At 41.3% G+C, this 16103-nt stretch overlaps 1 protein-coding gene across 2 annotated transcripts; it reads right to left on the reverse strand.

Moving 5' to 3' along the window:
- Positions 1–2067: 2067 nt before the first annotated feature.
- On the reverse strand, positions 2068–16091 carry SMU1 (SMU1 DNA replication regulator and spliceosomal factor). Of its 2 annotated transcripts, XM_035890792.1 has the most exons (12): positions 15880–16091; positions 15620–15772; positions 14928–15038; positions 13891–14019; positions 12535–12654; positions 12008–12124; positions 11682–11809; positions 7368–7494; positions 5912–6079; positions 5464–5616; positions 4728–4850; positions 2068–4007 (listed from the first exon to the last, which is right to left on the reverse strand). In XM_035890792.1, exons 1-11 carry the CDS (start codon positions 16072–16074, stop codon positions 4752–4754), a joined length of 1500 nt encoding a protein of 499 aa, XP_035746685.1. In that variant the 5' UTR covers positions 16075–16091; the 3' UTR covers positions 2068–4007; positions 4728–4751. The 2 variants fall into 2 exon arrangements, with proteins under 2 accessions (XP_035746685.1, XP_035746684.1); XM_035890791.1 differs by having other exon boundaries at positions 2068–4850.
- Between the last annotated feature and the right edge of the window lie 12 nt (positions 16092–16103).

The following is a 16103-nucleotide window of genomic DNA, read 5'->3' on the forward strand; positions in this document are numbered from 1 at the left end:
GAAAGCGCAGAGGCTGGAAGAAGCTGGCATCTGGCTGCTGCATTGTGGCAAGATATTGCTGCCCAGATAGAGAACCTGGCTGTAAAAGTACATCATGTAGATGCTCATGTACCCAAGAGTCGGGCCTCTGAAGAACATCAAAACGACCAGCAGTGGATCAGGCTGCTAAGATTGAAGTGGCTCAGGTAGATCTGGACTGGCAACACAAGGGTGAATTATTTCTAGCTTGGTAGGCCTGTGACACCTCAAAGAGATGTAACATACAGATGGGCTCGTGATCAAGTGGTGGACTTGACCATGGACACTATTGCACATGTTATCCATGAACATGAAACATGCACTGTGATCAAATAAGCCAAGCGTTTAAAGCCCCTCTGGTAGACAATGGCTGGAATATTTATATGGGGAGGCCTGGGAGATTGATTATATCACACTCACTAACCCACCAAGGCAAGCACTATATGCTCACCATGGTGGAAGCAACCACTGGATGGCGGGAAACATATCCACCCAGAACACTATCCTAGGCCTTGAAAAGCAAGTCCTGTGGCGACATGGCGCCCCAGAAAGAATTGAGTCAGACAACAGGACTCATTTCCAAAACAACCTCATAGACACCTGGGCCAAAGAGCATGACATTGAGTGAGTCTATCACATCCCCTATCATGTACCGGCCTCCCAGAAAATTGAAAGATACAAAGGGCTGTTAAAGACTACACTGAGGGCAATGGGTGCTGGGACATTCAAACATTGGGATACACACTTAGCAAAGGTGACCTGCGTAGTCAACACTGGGGAATCTGTCAAGTGAGATGGCCCTCCCCAGTCAAAATTCTTACATACTTTGGAAGGGGATAAAGTCCTTGTAGTGAACCTTGTTTTCCTTTTCATTATTATTACTACTATTATTATTAATTTATTATCATTATATTTCAGTTATGAAAGCGTTCTTACCTCAACCCACGAGTTTTCTCACTTTTACCCTTCCAATTTTCTCCCCCATCCCACCGGGGGCGGGGAGGGTGAGTGAGTGGCTGTGTGGGGTTTGGTTGCTGGCAGGGGCTAAACCACAATACACCGCCTTTCTCCTTACGATTCACCTGAAGCCTATGCTTTTCCCCCTGACATTCACATCCAAGTTTGCTCAGCCTGTCTCTCACAAGTCGTCATGATCCAGAAGGTCACAGGGTTTATGTATAGCTATCTGGAGCACACTCACTGGAGCCCACATCATCAACAGGAGATGGAGTAACCATGCTTACAAAGGACTTACAAAGGACTCCCCGGACCCATGCAGACACGAGGCAGAAAGAGAAGAAAAACTGTACCTGAAGAGCTTTTACAGTTGACTTTTAGCATCACCTGTCCTACAAATCTCTGCCATGGATTTTCTTTCCCTTCTTATCTCTGACTGAACACGTGTTACTAAGCTGCCCCGCACCAGAGGCAGGCCCTCCCACCCAAGCTCACAGTTCAACATCCTCAGCAACACATGCAACATCACTGATTCACGTGGGCTGGCAGACACCCATGGAGGCTGTCCAGTCTCTCAGACAAAGATTTGGCTGCTTTGTAAGACATCCACAAAGGATCTTTTCTTTTTGAGACCAACTCTCCAGTTTTCAGCTGGTCTCTCTAAATCTTTCTAGGACTCAAGGGAAGGTTTGATTTTTCTTTGCAGATGGCAAGCTGGCAGTGGTTTCAGAGCAGGACTACACACCATTATCTACAGGCTCATGTTACTTGGGCAAAGTATTTCCTCAATAACATTAAAAAAAACCCCATTACACCCACCAGCTGCATAACTGCGCATGAACCTATGGGCGCTTATTTTTTGCTGAGGCAGCAGTAGCTCTTCCACATACATTCTGCAAGCACATGCAGATGGGCAGCTGATTCCACCCATGCAAGGCTGAAATTCATTGATCTCCAATTCAGCAGCAGGAGGATGAACTGACCCATGAGACTTCCATTACACAGCGCTCCCCCTGCAAAGGATTTTGCGTTCCTCTATGTCACGGAACTCACTAGCTCCAAGCAAAATAAATTGAAGAATAAAGCAAGGCCCATGGGTGAACAATGCCTTCTTTAATATTAGTTAAAGCACTAGATGTTGCCTTGTTCAAGTCTTACAAACAGCTAAGTGGCATAACACCTGGCTGATTCTCCAGAGAGAAAATGTCTTCCTAGATTACATTAAAAAAATTAACATTTACCTTAAAAAAAAACAAAACAAAACATTTTACAATTAAAAAAAAAATCAACATTTCCAAGATTATAATTGTACTTTTGTACCAACTGCCACCTATTTTACAAATTACAGCTGCACCCCAGGAGGTAAGTATTAGCATTGCCCTTTCATAAGCATTACATTTAGCTTTTTTGTCATGACTACTTGATGCAACAAAATCTGAAACTCTTATATAAAAAGCGTAAATGCCAGATTTTCTCCCATTTTTAAGCTAGAGAATGTATTTAAATCTTTAAACATTCGGGATTCTGACAGCTTTATTTGCTACAACTACATTTCTTTTAAAGAACAATGTAAAATATTGTCTACATTGAGGATTAACAGTTCCGTGTAATCTGAAGGCAAAATGAACCACGAGTTAGATAACGTAGAGATCTTCTCCTTGATCAAAAGTACAAACTGCCAATGGAGCTTGCCAGATGTAGGACTGTCAGATGTTTCTGACACACAGGTGTCTCTTCAGGCAGGAAAAATAATCACTTTTTGCTGTCTGAAAAAATAACTTTATTGCCATATCTAAGGAAGTAAAAAACAACTTGGGAATTAAAACATTACAGCTAAACACAGAACTAAACACTACAGTTGTAGTGAACAAGCAATGCTATGTGAGATGCTAAACTGAAATTTTTCTGCAATTCCTTAGACCAATATGCATGTAGACCCATTAAGTGCACCAGTCAGTGCTGAAGGTCAGTCACCAGCTGGCAACCAATACTTGCGTTAGGATGAAGCCCTCCAGCTGAAGAAAACTGTGAGGGTACTTGAATTGGAACTAATTTATAAAGTCAAAGAGAAGCTAGGTTACTGTGGTAGGAAAGCATTCTACCAGAGATGAGGACAGGAAACTGTGTGGCACATTCAGATCTACACGCATTTGTCTCATCATTACAGACAAAACCTCATTTTTTGCTGCATCCTACAAAAATTGTGGTCAGACTTTAGAAGATTCTGGTGTACATTCACAGCTGTGTGCATTAGTCAGGATCTCAAATGGAATCATCTGCTCAAAACTGAAGAGCCTGGAGGCTTCTTTTTATCATAGTGTGGGACCTAAGTATCACCTTAACTAGGTCCAAGGTATATGAAATTAAAAAGAAATCTTACAAGTAATTATTTAAAGCTTAAGTACGCCATGCTCTTTTGGGAAAACAGGAAGCTAAACTGAGTAAACTGGAAAAAAACCAAAACAACTGCAGCATGTGCAGCACCACAGCACTAGGAACTTGGCCTCTGTAAACTGGCTTTTGCATGTTTTAAAACATTGATCCCCTGAGGCTGCTTCAGTTAAAGCTGGTCACATAACATAAGGGTGAATTATTTCTAGCTTGGTAGGCCTGCGACACCTCAGGCCACCAAGGAAGAGATGTAACATACAGACAGGCTCGTGATCAAGGGGTGGACTTGACCATGGACACTATTGCACGTGTTATCCATGAACATGAAACATGCACTGTGATCAAGTAAGCCAAGCTTTTAAAGCCCCTCTGGTAGACAGTGGCTGAAATATTTATATGGGGAGGCCTGGGAGATTGATTATATCACACTCACTAACCCACCAAGGCAAGCACTATATGCTCACCATGGTGGAAGCAACCACTAGATGGCGGGAAACATATCCACCCAGAACACTATCCTAGGCCTTGAAAAGCAAGTCCTGTGGTGACATGGCACCCCAGAAGGAACTGCTTCAGTTAAAGCTGGTCTGAAGACATTATGCACTTGTAGGAAGAGGGCCCAGGTAGTAATTCCTTTTAGCCTGGAAGTAAAACAAACCAAACCAAACAATAACAAACCAACAAACAAAACAAAAAATCCCCAAAAAAACCAACCAAACAAATGAAAAAACCAAAAAATGCAACTATATCTCACTGCAAAGTTAGGCTGGTTTATAGCAGGAAGTGCTGGGAGATGGGAAAGAATAATTCCGTTCTGAGGAAGCTGTGTGACACTACTTAATACGTACAATTGGAAAAACTATAGTGAAAATTGAACACAGCAAAACCCACTGGACTAGAAAAGCCTCTGCCTTCAAGCTGACGACAGAGCAGCCTCATCAGCATTCCAGGAAAACTGTGCCTTTGTTTCAGCACTGGAGAAAAGACAGCTTTCCCATTTCACATAATTCATTCAAATAAAAAAAAAAAGCATTTTACTGTATTGTAGGAAGTCAGCAACCACTTGTAACTGTGTGTAGATCCTAGCTTGTTCAACTTTTATAAACACTGTAGGAAGAGTACAGACTTCAGGAGACAGAAAAAACATTCTCACTGAAGTTGCTTCGGCTACTCTGGTAAAAATAAAAGTATCTGAAATTAATTGATGCTATATTTAAGCATCAATCTACCTAACTTTAGACCAAGAAGTAAAAATGTAATTCTCTGGAAACCTCAACTGAAAATTGAGCAAATATCCACATTCTGTGCATTTAGACCTTGTTAAAGCACAAACATCAATAACCTGCAACTAACAGGCATACTTCATAGCTCATTGTAAAATCAAGCTATGGCTTCCAGAGCTTGAGGAGGCCATCTTCACTGTACGTGGCAATCAGGTTCTGGTGGGGGTGATGAGCAATGCCAATGACATCTTTTTCATGAACCTAGAGAGTAAGCAGAAAGATGCATCAGCAGATTCTTCCATTAGCAGATTCAAATAAGAGCTAGAGGAAAGCTGGACTGAAGTTTAAAATGCTTTGTGCACAGGGCAAAAGCAGAGGAACATACACACACACCCCACCCCACCCCCAGTATTAAGTTCCAGTTCACAATAATTTTTGCAACACAGCAGGTACTTTTTGTGGGGCAAGGGAAGGTTCAGTGAAGGTTTACATCCACTGAAATCCACAACATCTAAGTGTTCCCCATTAAATTTAGACATTCAAGATGGTATTCCTCTTTAGTTTAATCCAGAGCAAATTTAAGCCCGACAGTTTTAAATCTGACAGCTTGGTGAGATTCTCCATCAGCCAGAGCCCAGGCCAAGATATGCTCCAGTTCAAATAAGTTTGAATCAATTCACTCTTGGCGTGGTAGGTAAACATTTTCATAACTTTTAAAACTAAAATGGTTCTAAAAAAACATAAAGACATTCTACAGCCAACTGTTCTGGAACGCCTTTGGTACAAGACTTCTCCTTACAGACTTCATAAATAACAAGCATTTGGATCATCCTTGTGTTTAGAAGCCTGCAAAATCTCAAAGCTAAGAACTTACAGTCAGAGTTCTCTCCAGCTTGCCAGTCACTGTGCTAAAGCAATAGAGCACAAAATCTTCACCAACACAGTAGATCCATTCACCACGAGGTGAAAGTGCGCAGCAGACAAAGTCACCACCTTCTCTCTTACCAGAGCTAAAACTTCTTACAATCTGTAAAGATACCCCCCCAGAAAAGTATTTGGCAGGGTTAAATTGCAGCACATCATTACTATGTTCAGAGCAAAAATATTTCGGCAGTACTAGGTCTGTTTAAAACATGGGATCTTTCCATAGGGGCAATCACTTTCTGCAAGTCAAGCTGTTCTACAATCTGGGTACAGAATAGTTTGTCATAAAAGCAAACTGGAGAAATCAGGTTTAACCCCAGGCCAGGTTATTAATTAGGTTTTTGGCATTCTTAAAATGACAGAGAAAGATTTGAAAGGACAGCAGTAAGATCACATACTTGTCCTTGCATATTCATGATGACAACTGTGTTGGATCTGTTGCAAACAACAAAGTGTTCTGGGTTTTTAGGCAACAGAATGACACTGTTCACAGTAATATCTGTCCCAGCAGTGCTGCCAAGAGATTTGAAGGTGTTTGAGCACTCTGTCGTCTTCACGTTCCAAACCTAGTATGGAAAATAAATGTAAAACCAATTAGCTTTAAAAAAATTAAACAACAATGAGCTAATTCAAGATACAGGATTCCCATTTTTAAGGTGCCTGAAGGGAAATATGAATTCTAAAAATTCTAAAAAAGATTTTAAAAAAATTATCGCATCTATTTTGGAGTGTGGACACTATCAACAATTTCACTACAATTGAACTGCATGGAATTTCCATTATCCAAATGCAGCCTGGCTCCCTTTCATTACACGTATTCCCTGAGGGGTGAGTCCAGACTTGCTTTCTGGTGTTAGCTGGTATCAGTGAATGCATGTGCACGTGCAATTCACCTTACACAAGACAGACACGAAAATCGCTGAAAAAGCAAAGCCTCACTGATGCCAGTGGGAGAGACGTCCCAGCTTAGAGCTGCCTCAGGCTCAACACCAGGCTGTTCTAGCTGTTTAGAAACAGGAAATGGAACTGCTTGTTTAATATTTAAAATAAATTGTAACTCATCATCTGTGGATTATTTTTGCTGTTTATAAACTGCTACAATCAAAATGAAAGATACCACCTCCTTATGCTATTCCCATGATTGTGGCAGTCTAGCAAAGACTGCAAGTTTGAAATAACACCCCATTTAATATGAGCAAAATCTGTCACACCCTCCTAGGCCACATCTATAAACCAGATGTGTTTACCCACCCCCTATACACTGCATGGATACCCTACTTAATGTAGGTGTTTCTATACACATTTATTTATTATTAGTCAGTAATGCCCTGTATGCAACAATGCTTTGCTCCTCTTAACTACTACATACTGCGTAGTTCCACTCTTTGCTGAGACTAGAAGCCAAACCTATCACTTCTACAATCAACTTCATTAATGCTAGATTACCTAGCTTACACAGCAAGGGACTGCTAAGCGCCAAGAAATAAACAGGTGTCCAACACAGTAAGCAAGAAAATGCCATTATTTCAGACAAAGGAATCCCCACATTCCTCGACAAGAGGTGTCACAGTCAATTCTATTTCTAGAATAATGCAGGAACAGGAAGGCAAGTACTGCAGTTATGTCCTCCTTTCATAAATACAGCAGAAATGGGCTCTGCAGCAGTCTGTTGGCACAGTATGAAACTTCATCAGTTCTCACTTACACCAATCTACAGCAATAGTCACAAACAGAAAGACCTATTACTGGTATAACCCCAAGTCATTCTCCAGTGACTGCAGCAGCTGTAACACATCAGCTACAACATGCAAACAGTCTGAATGTGTTACTTACAAAGGGTAAGTGCTGTCTTACCTTCACTGTGCCATCAGAGGATGCACTGATGATATAGTGGCCATCCTGGGTAAAAGTAGCTTCATTGACGAAGGATGAATGACCACGGAACTCCTTTAAAGTTTTCCCAGATTTTAAACCATGAATCCTGCCACACAACAGAGATCACAACTGAGTGAGCAACTGAGGCAGTCTGAACCACCCTCTGGCTTCACCGTATTTTAAATCTGAGACACCTTTGACAGGCAACAATAAATAGCACTAAAAATCTACAGCCAAAGTCTTTATCACAAGCCCCCCTTATATCCAGCCAGAATTTTTCTCTTTTGCAAGCCTTTGCCATTGTCTCTTACTGTGCAACTCTGCAAAGAGTCTGCTCAGTCATCTAAAAGGAAATTATATTGCTAATCAGTATCAGCCTTAAATTGTAGTACCTCCTGGCTACAGAAACACAGTTTTCAACCAGAAGTTTGAAGCCTTGAGAATTAAATTCTTTATTCCATTTTAAGCTTGCTATCCTTGATTCAACATCCAACCTTATGTAATTTCAATTAAAATGCTTGTGCTATAGTTTTTATATATCAGGATTTAAACAGATTGTCTCTCATTAAGACCTTTTGTAATGCCTGTTCACCATGCAGTTGCCCCAAGATCCACACATTTCTCCATTTTCATCTAAAGCAGCACCATTGGTACCACCAGGTTTTACAGTATAGGCAAGAGCCTAAAGCTATTGAACATATGACATAATGCCATTCAATTAAACATAAAATGTATACAGTCATCGAGCGCTGGATTAATCTGATTCACAGTGTATGTCCCATATCCTGCAACTCAGTTTTGAAAGAGACAGATAAGGAAGTCGGAAACTTTGACAAACAGACAGATGGACTAAGAGAAACCTCATAATGTTGAGAACAGGTTGTTGCAGAACCACCACAGGCATTAGAAGCAATGGGGGGCTGACCAGCTGCAGAGGAGGTCCACAGTGAAGGACCTGGTAGGCCTCAGGGAGAACAAAAAGAAGGCCAGCAGCATGCTGTGGCATTGAGAAAACCCAGCCACACACCAGATGCATTAGAAGAAGTACAGTCTGCAGATCAAGGTTCCCCCCTACATGGCAGAGCTGTAGCCACTTCTGGAGGACCATGTCCAGTTTTGGGGCCCTACTAAGGGGCCACTAAAATGGCCACAGGGCTGGACCACAAGATGCCTGAGGAGAGGCTGAGGGCTGTGTGTGTTCAGCCCAGAGAAGTGAAAGTTCAGGAGCACCTAATTGCTGTCTTCCTTGTAGACAAAAAAAAAAGTTAAATTATTAAGTCAGAATAACTACAAAGAGGAGAACTATCTGTGAACTAGATAAAACTGATCTAGGTTGCTTTCAGCTGCAGTGAAGTGTCTGCATAATGACAGAAGAGCTTTGTTGCAAACCATATCCACCCAGCAGCGAGCAAATTCCACTCAGTAACAAGACACCAAATAGATGTGGCATCAGAATTACCGTGCTACACAAATGTTAAGCAACGCCTTCCAGATGCTAAGAGCCACACGAACAAGGGTTTTATGAGGTTACTGCCCATCTGGCAACTCAGATTAGAACAGAATTTGAGTATTTTTGTGACTATTTGCTAGTATTAAAAGTTACAATTAACTTTCATTCTTGCTTTTATCCACCCTGCAATGATCCTCTAAAAAAAAAAAAAAAGGTATCTAAGTCCTTAGTAAACACCTGAGAAATTTTAACTATTTGGTTAACATCACTACCTAACAAGTTTTTACAGCATAAATGGAGTCAGAGTCTTCTCAGAGGTGCACAGGACAAGATGCAAAGGGCACAAGTTACAAAGGAAACAAAACAAAACAAAGCAAAACTTAATTCCTTATGGCCAAACAGGATTTTCTCTGATGGTTGTACAGCCCTAGGACAGATGCCAAGAGAAGCAGTGGGGTCTCCACCCATAGAGATTTTGAGAACGCAGCTGGATAAGGCCTTGAGCAAGCTGTCCTAACTGAAAGACTGATTGTGCTTAAAGAAGCATATTGGACTAGAGACCTCTAGAGGTACCTTCTAAATTAAACTATTTTATAATTTATGCCTTGTCTGCCTTACATGGGTTGCACAGACACTTGAGCTTTCTTAGAGCATGGATGCAAGCCTAACCACTTTCATACCTGTCCCACAACAATCCATTGCTTTACGATGTTGTTTAACAGATTATCTGCACACCAGGTAAACTGCAGTACCTGCATGCACATAAGTCTTATAGCATGTGGAAAGTGTCAGCTAATGCCAAGTTTGTTCAGTTTAGGCCAACCACATTAAGAGGGATGTGCTTCCTTGGATTTTCTCCAGACAGACCTCATATCCAGCCACTGTAACTGAGCTGACACACTACCAACTTGCTAAACTACACTAACTGGATTGCGCCAACAAAGCGTCTCTGAAGTCTGCAGAAAGGCTCAACTCTCATTCCTGGGTTTCCAAGGTATCAGCTTGTGGGCCTTCAACTTCATGAACAGTTTCAATGCCCAAAAGGAATGCCACAGACACTGGCAAACTGAATCACACAGACTGGTTAAAAACCCCCACATCTCATACCCCAACACAGTGCTGGTGCTACACAGCAAAGGATGGTTTGCATGACAAACAGAAACAATTCCCATGCCGAAAAGCAGAACAGCAGATACAGCCTGGAGAAACGGGAATTATCTTTTGGGGGTGAAGAGAACAATGATCCTGTCTCTATGGCTCTTTTTCATCACTGAAAGAAGGTTTTTTCTCTTGCCAGCATAAATGTATAAATCAGCTGGCCACATGATCTTTCTCTACCAGAGATTCCAAAACAGTGAATCACAGAGTAACTTAGGCTGGAAGTAACCTCAGAAGACCTCCATTCCACTGCTCTCCTCAAAGCAATGTCAACTTCCAAGTCACTCATGGTTTTGTTCAATTTATCTTTGGAAGTCTTCAAGGGTTGAGATCTCCCCCCAGCCTGACCCAACTCTCTCAGTGTTGTCCAAGCACTGCTTCCTTCTCAAGGGGAAATAAAGTTTTGCCTTATATATAATCAGAATTTCACTTCCAGGAGCTTGTCTCTTGTAGGAACTGTGTGCCTGAGAAGAGTCTGGCATTGTCTTATCTATGACTACCTCTAGATGAGGCAACTACGTCCCTTCTCAGCCTTCTTCTTCCAGGCCAATCAGGCCCAGCTCTCTCAGCCTTCCCTTACATACACCATGTCTACCTGATGAGATACAGATCAAACCCCAGCACCCTAAAGCACAGGAAAGGCTGTACTGCCATTTCCAGATACAAACTGCAACTCCTGCTCTTGAAGCTCTCAGGGTCCACCAGCCTAGCTGTCTTCCAGGGCTGGATCTCTAGTATTCCATGTCAGGCTGCTGGGAAGAACAGATAGCCAGAAAACATTTTCCTTGGGTCCATCTTCCTCTTGTTCCCACTCTAAAGGGAGTTATCTGGATCCAAGAGAGACAGAGGGGTGGATCTGGGGGCTGGGATTACAGAGATGGATTCAGGGCATGAGCTGAGACGAGAACCATTTTATGGTAAGAGCCAGCAATGCATGACTTAGAGAGCAGCAACATGATGCAAAGTGATTTGCTGTGAATGTGTAGGGATGCACCTTATCTCCTCTCACCCACATGCAGCTCCCAGGGACAGAGACACCCTTATTCACAGGAGAGCCATGACTATTGCTAATTAAAATTCCCAAACACTTTTGGACTTCTGGAAATTTTGCTCTATTCAGCAATTACCACGAGGAAGCAGAGAAGATGCACCAAAATACTTAAAGCTGCTCTCAGACGATTTCTTTGGATAGCAAAAAGAGAAGAGCCCATGATACTCCTTCACAAGGAAAATAAACTGTATGGAACCAACTACTGTCATGTCGTCTATTAAAGCTAGTATGATTAGGCTGTTCAGGCTGTTTTGAAAAATGTTACCTTCAGATCTTTTTTTACCCTAAGCTTATTACAAAAAAAATGTTATTTTTGAAGGTTGACACAACTGTTTCTTAAGCTAGGAGTCTCCCAGAAAGAAGACATGCAAGGGCAATGTAAATGACAACAGAGCAGAAGTACCTGGCCCCTAGCCCTGAATAATGAAAGTTAAGCAAGGTGAAAAGTCAAACTTTCAAACTATTCCTCTCCAACCCTCAGCCGTCACACTCTCCTATTAGTATTAAAACTCAACGCAAAAGAATCAAATCCCGGGAAAAATGAATCTATATTCAAAAGTTTAACTGCTTAATGTGAAAATTCTGTGGTTTATTTTCTCCTGCACTGTAGCTCACACATTCTTGTTTTATTTACCTGATTGTCTGATCAAAAGACGCACTAAGAATTTGGCTGCTGTCTTTAGAGAAACTGAGGCATGTAACACCTTTACTGTGAGCTCGTTCAAATCTTCTCAGACACTGACCGCTCTGGATTTTCCAAACCTGGAAAAGGCAAGTGAAACAGAGGCAGTTACTTTGTTATAAAATCAGAGAAGCTTAAACATCAGAGCCAATATGTATCTGTTTCTGAGCCATGCTGAGCTTCATTTCTTTTTATATGGGCTTGCAACATTACTGCAGTCACAAGTGAATCCTCCGGGTCACCACCTCTACCAACATACCATACAAAAAGATTTGTACCTTGATCTTTCCATCTTGTGCTCCAGTTGCTAGCATTTCTGTGTCTCTGCTGAAGCACATGCACAACACTGCATCATCCATCATCATAAAGTTATCTTGCGCCTGGTACTTCAGATCCTAAATGAAAGCAAGAGATCCATCAGTCAAAATAGTGAATTCAATGAAATAGCTTTTCAGGCAAAGTGCAAAAGTACTAGCAGTTTTAATGTCAGTTATATTTTATAACCCATCATCAAGCAGATCTCACAGCCTTACAATAGGGAAGTGCTACTGTCACCATTTTAGAGGCAACAGTGATGATCCAGAAAGGTAAAAAAAAAAAGTAAGTTATGGAAGAGGGAGGTGTATGACAAACCAGATGATTAACCCCATGTAAAGATTCCAGGCCAATATCTGAATCACCCAAGCATGCATCCTTTTCAGATTCACAGTCCCAGGGAGATGAAAACAAACAGAGCATAATCTCAAAGAATAAAACCAGGTACTCTGGCCAATGAACTATCCATGTGAAATAAGGCGCATCTTACCTTCCTAATCTTCCCAGTAGTGAAGTTCCATACTTCAATGAAACCATCGACAGAGCCAGTAACCAGATACTGTCCATCTGGGGAAAACCGAGCACACTCCACATGCGACTTCTGCCCAAACTGTTTTTAGGAGAATATAAATTAAGCCTAATGAGCAATTTAAAAGAAGCAACTCATTAAAACAAAACTGTAGTCTCATTCTGGTGGCAAAAATACAGTATTTTCTAGAGATATGCACTCACAAATTTAATGTTAAGGTACAAAAAAATCCTGTCAATACATACATACCGCCTTTTGATCCCGGTAATATCTGTGAAACTTACATCAAACACTCCATGCTCACAGCAGCGGTTGGGTTGGTTGTCTTCCTATTTTTGTTTTTGCAGTGAGTTGTGTATGTTACCAAATACCTTTCCGGAACCCAAAATACATCCCTAAGAGACTTCAAAAACTTCTGAAGTAGTATAAGTTGCTTCACTTGGAATGATGTTTCTCCAGTGAAGTTTTCACAGAGAATGTTTGGTATTTTTTATATACAATTTTAAAATTTTAAAATATTTTAAAATTTTTAAATATAAGTGACCATGACAACTGAGTACAGAATAGCATTCACTAATCAATAGAAAAATCCAAGAGCAGTGCTGGTAAACAAAACAAGTTCTAATAAAGCATTTTTACCAAGCTGCTACTGAACACAGCGAATTGATTTTACAAGTTCCAACTCATGACTTCCAAAATACATTATCTTCTGCTCGTTGTGAGAACTGGTAGACCTACTACAATGAACTAACACTTCTCACTGTGCAGAACTGCTTAGTGAAGTTGAAGAACCTTCACAGGAGGAAACTGCCTAGTCCACACTGTGAGTGCTGCAGGACAACACTACAGCAGTTTTCTTTCTCTTTTGAAATCTGTATGATAAAATCCTTGAAAAGGAGATACCAATCATATTAGCAGACCTGATACATACTAGTTTATAATCAAAACTTAAATGGTTCACAGAAGCTAATATGCATGCACAGAAGTTTAAGACTTGAGTATTTTCTTGTACAAATAAAGCAAACCACTTCTGAAAATGGAAAGATTCTGAACCGTGAAGTCAAAGAAACAATCAATACATTTATCATATTCACAAATACCATGAGCACCCATTCTTGCCAAGGGACCTCATTTCAGACTCTCACGAAAAGTCTCCTGATGAGATAAAGCACGGAGAAGTTAGGGGGAAAAAAAAACCAAAACAGAGAGAGAGAGAGAGAGAACAGAAGAATTCAGAAGGTTTACGTTTATCTCCCAACATAAAGCACAGGAAAGAACAAGCAGCAATAACACACATAACAGCAAACACAACATCACCTTAATATGTCTACTCAGCTGTGTGGGGAACTTCTCCTCTTCTACGTCTTTCACAGCTGCTTTGCCTCTGAACAAGTCAATTGTCATACCAGGAGGAAGCAGGCCCTGATGCTGCTGCCATTTCAGTGCCTTTTGAGGAGTTGAAAGCCATACAGTTGGTATCAGTTAACATACATCTTCCTCAGCAAAACTTGCTTCTAATTAACACAATACAGCCATAGATCTTTGTATCTTTACAAACTGTACACCTGTACAGTTTGAGACAAACGCACTGCAAACAATTACCTGAAACAAGACTTACCAGCTCATTCCTAACTCACAGCCACAAACAGAACAGAACGTTATCCCCAAACGATTTCTGCAAGTGAGAATGACTCAGGACCACCCCTTCTCATTCTACCTTCAGTACGCAGTATATAGCACGCACACAGTTTGAGTTCGATCTTGTGTTAAGTTAAATTACCTGACCTGATGTCTATTTGCCTAGAACTGCATACATTAAAATTAAAAATTACGCATACGCCTTCTTGGAAGGCACAAGTGAATGCCATTCAAAAGACAATCTTATACAACCCCTTCAGCTGAGAGTTGCCTCCAGTCACAGGACACGCCTGTTATGTCGAGAAAATTTATTCTGCATACTTACAAGCTTAAAAAGTGATATATAAGCCATAAAACAGCAAAATGCATTAAATACTGTATGCACACATTATCAATTATTACATTCTGAGAATCAAAAAAAAAGAGTTGTAAGTGCCACAACACAAACAATGTGTGTTAGTATGCACTTTGAAAATAATCTCTATGCACTGAGTATTTGTTCTATGGGAAGAAATCTACTGCTGGAGCATTGACTTTTCCTAGAACCACTAAATTCTTGCCACATGGTGAAAACATAATTTTTAACTATACCACATGTAAATGTGCAATATTTCAGCTTTACTTTTATACAGTTGGAGAATCAACTACATCATAGTTTTATGTGGCAAAGATCTACAGAAACTGCCATAGCTACCAAAACATTTTTCAAGAATTACCTGCCCCAGCAGCGCCATAAGACGAGACGGAGGTACCACGCTGACTTCTCCAGCTAAAGCTTGCGCAATAGCAGCTCTCCGCTTCTCTTTGCTACTTCCATCTGGGTATGCCTAGAAAGAAGTTTTTTTTTTTTGTTTTGTTGGTTGTTTTTTTTTTTTACAAAGTAATTCTTCTAAACTATTTTCCACAAAAACATTCATTGCTCTGAACTGAAGCCCCTTCCAGATTAATTTTCTATTAGGCCTTCAAAACAGCCCTTCTCTTTTAACACCAACCCTTGAAACATTTGGGATATGCTTTCACCAAAAACGTCAGACTGACATAATCAGGCACAAATAATGCCTTCTCATTATTGTTATTATACAACAACAATTTTATTTACAAAAGTACATGTGTACTTAAGATGGGAAAAGCAAGGCACAGATGTCATCCTGTGGCAGGATACTGGCATAAATCCCCAAACTCCCACCTTCAGTATACTTCAAAACCACTGCTCTGCTGCCTCACGATCCAGTCTTACACATCACTTCCCAAACACTTCATAAAATGTGTAAAATCAACAAACTGGGAAGCTGCGCTCTCTCACTCTCAGAATGGAAGAGAAAAGATCCTGTAAGCTGTTAGCAACTCGGACCGATGCTAAGGGTCCTGCAAGACAGCAACATGAGTCCCAAGGAAAAGCGTAACATACCTCACGAGGATCAAAGTAAGATCTGGCCAGAAGGTTTTCAAGGTGGATGTACCGCTCTGGCTGAGTTTGTTTTAGCATGATCATGGGATCTGTTTGTCTCAGGAGAGACCTGGCAGCACCTAGTTCCCGGAGCTCAATCAACTCCAACACAACCTGCAGCAAGAGACAAACATCTGCATCAGCAAAGGGTAAGCGGACAACTCCGGAGAGGGGCTTCCACCCCGGCCAGGGAAGTCTGACCACAGCCTGCACTCGCTCACCTGCTCATAGAGATCAATGAGGGTCTTGTCGGGCAGCTTCAGCGACTGTATGGCTTGCAGCACCGTGTCCCAATGCCCGCTGTTGATGTCAGCCACAAAGCTCTCAATGCTGTCCACGGTGTTGAGGGACACAGTAGTTTCCTCCTGAAGAGTGGCGAGGGCTCGGTGGAGGCTGTTCTCCTTCAGGTACTGCATGATCAGCCGGATCACACTGCAGGGGCACC

This window comes from Egretta garzetta, unplaced genomic scaffold (genome assembly GCF_000687185.1).
Source record: "Egretta garzetta isolate BGI_Z169 unplaced genomic scaffold, ASM68718v1 scaffold22, whole genome shotgun sequence".
NCBI classification, from domain to species: Eukaryota; Metazoa; Chordata; class Aves; order Pelecaniformes; family Ardeidae; genus Egretta; species Egretta garzetta.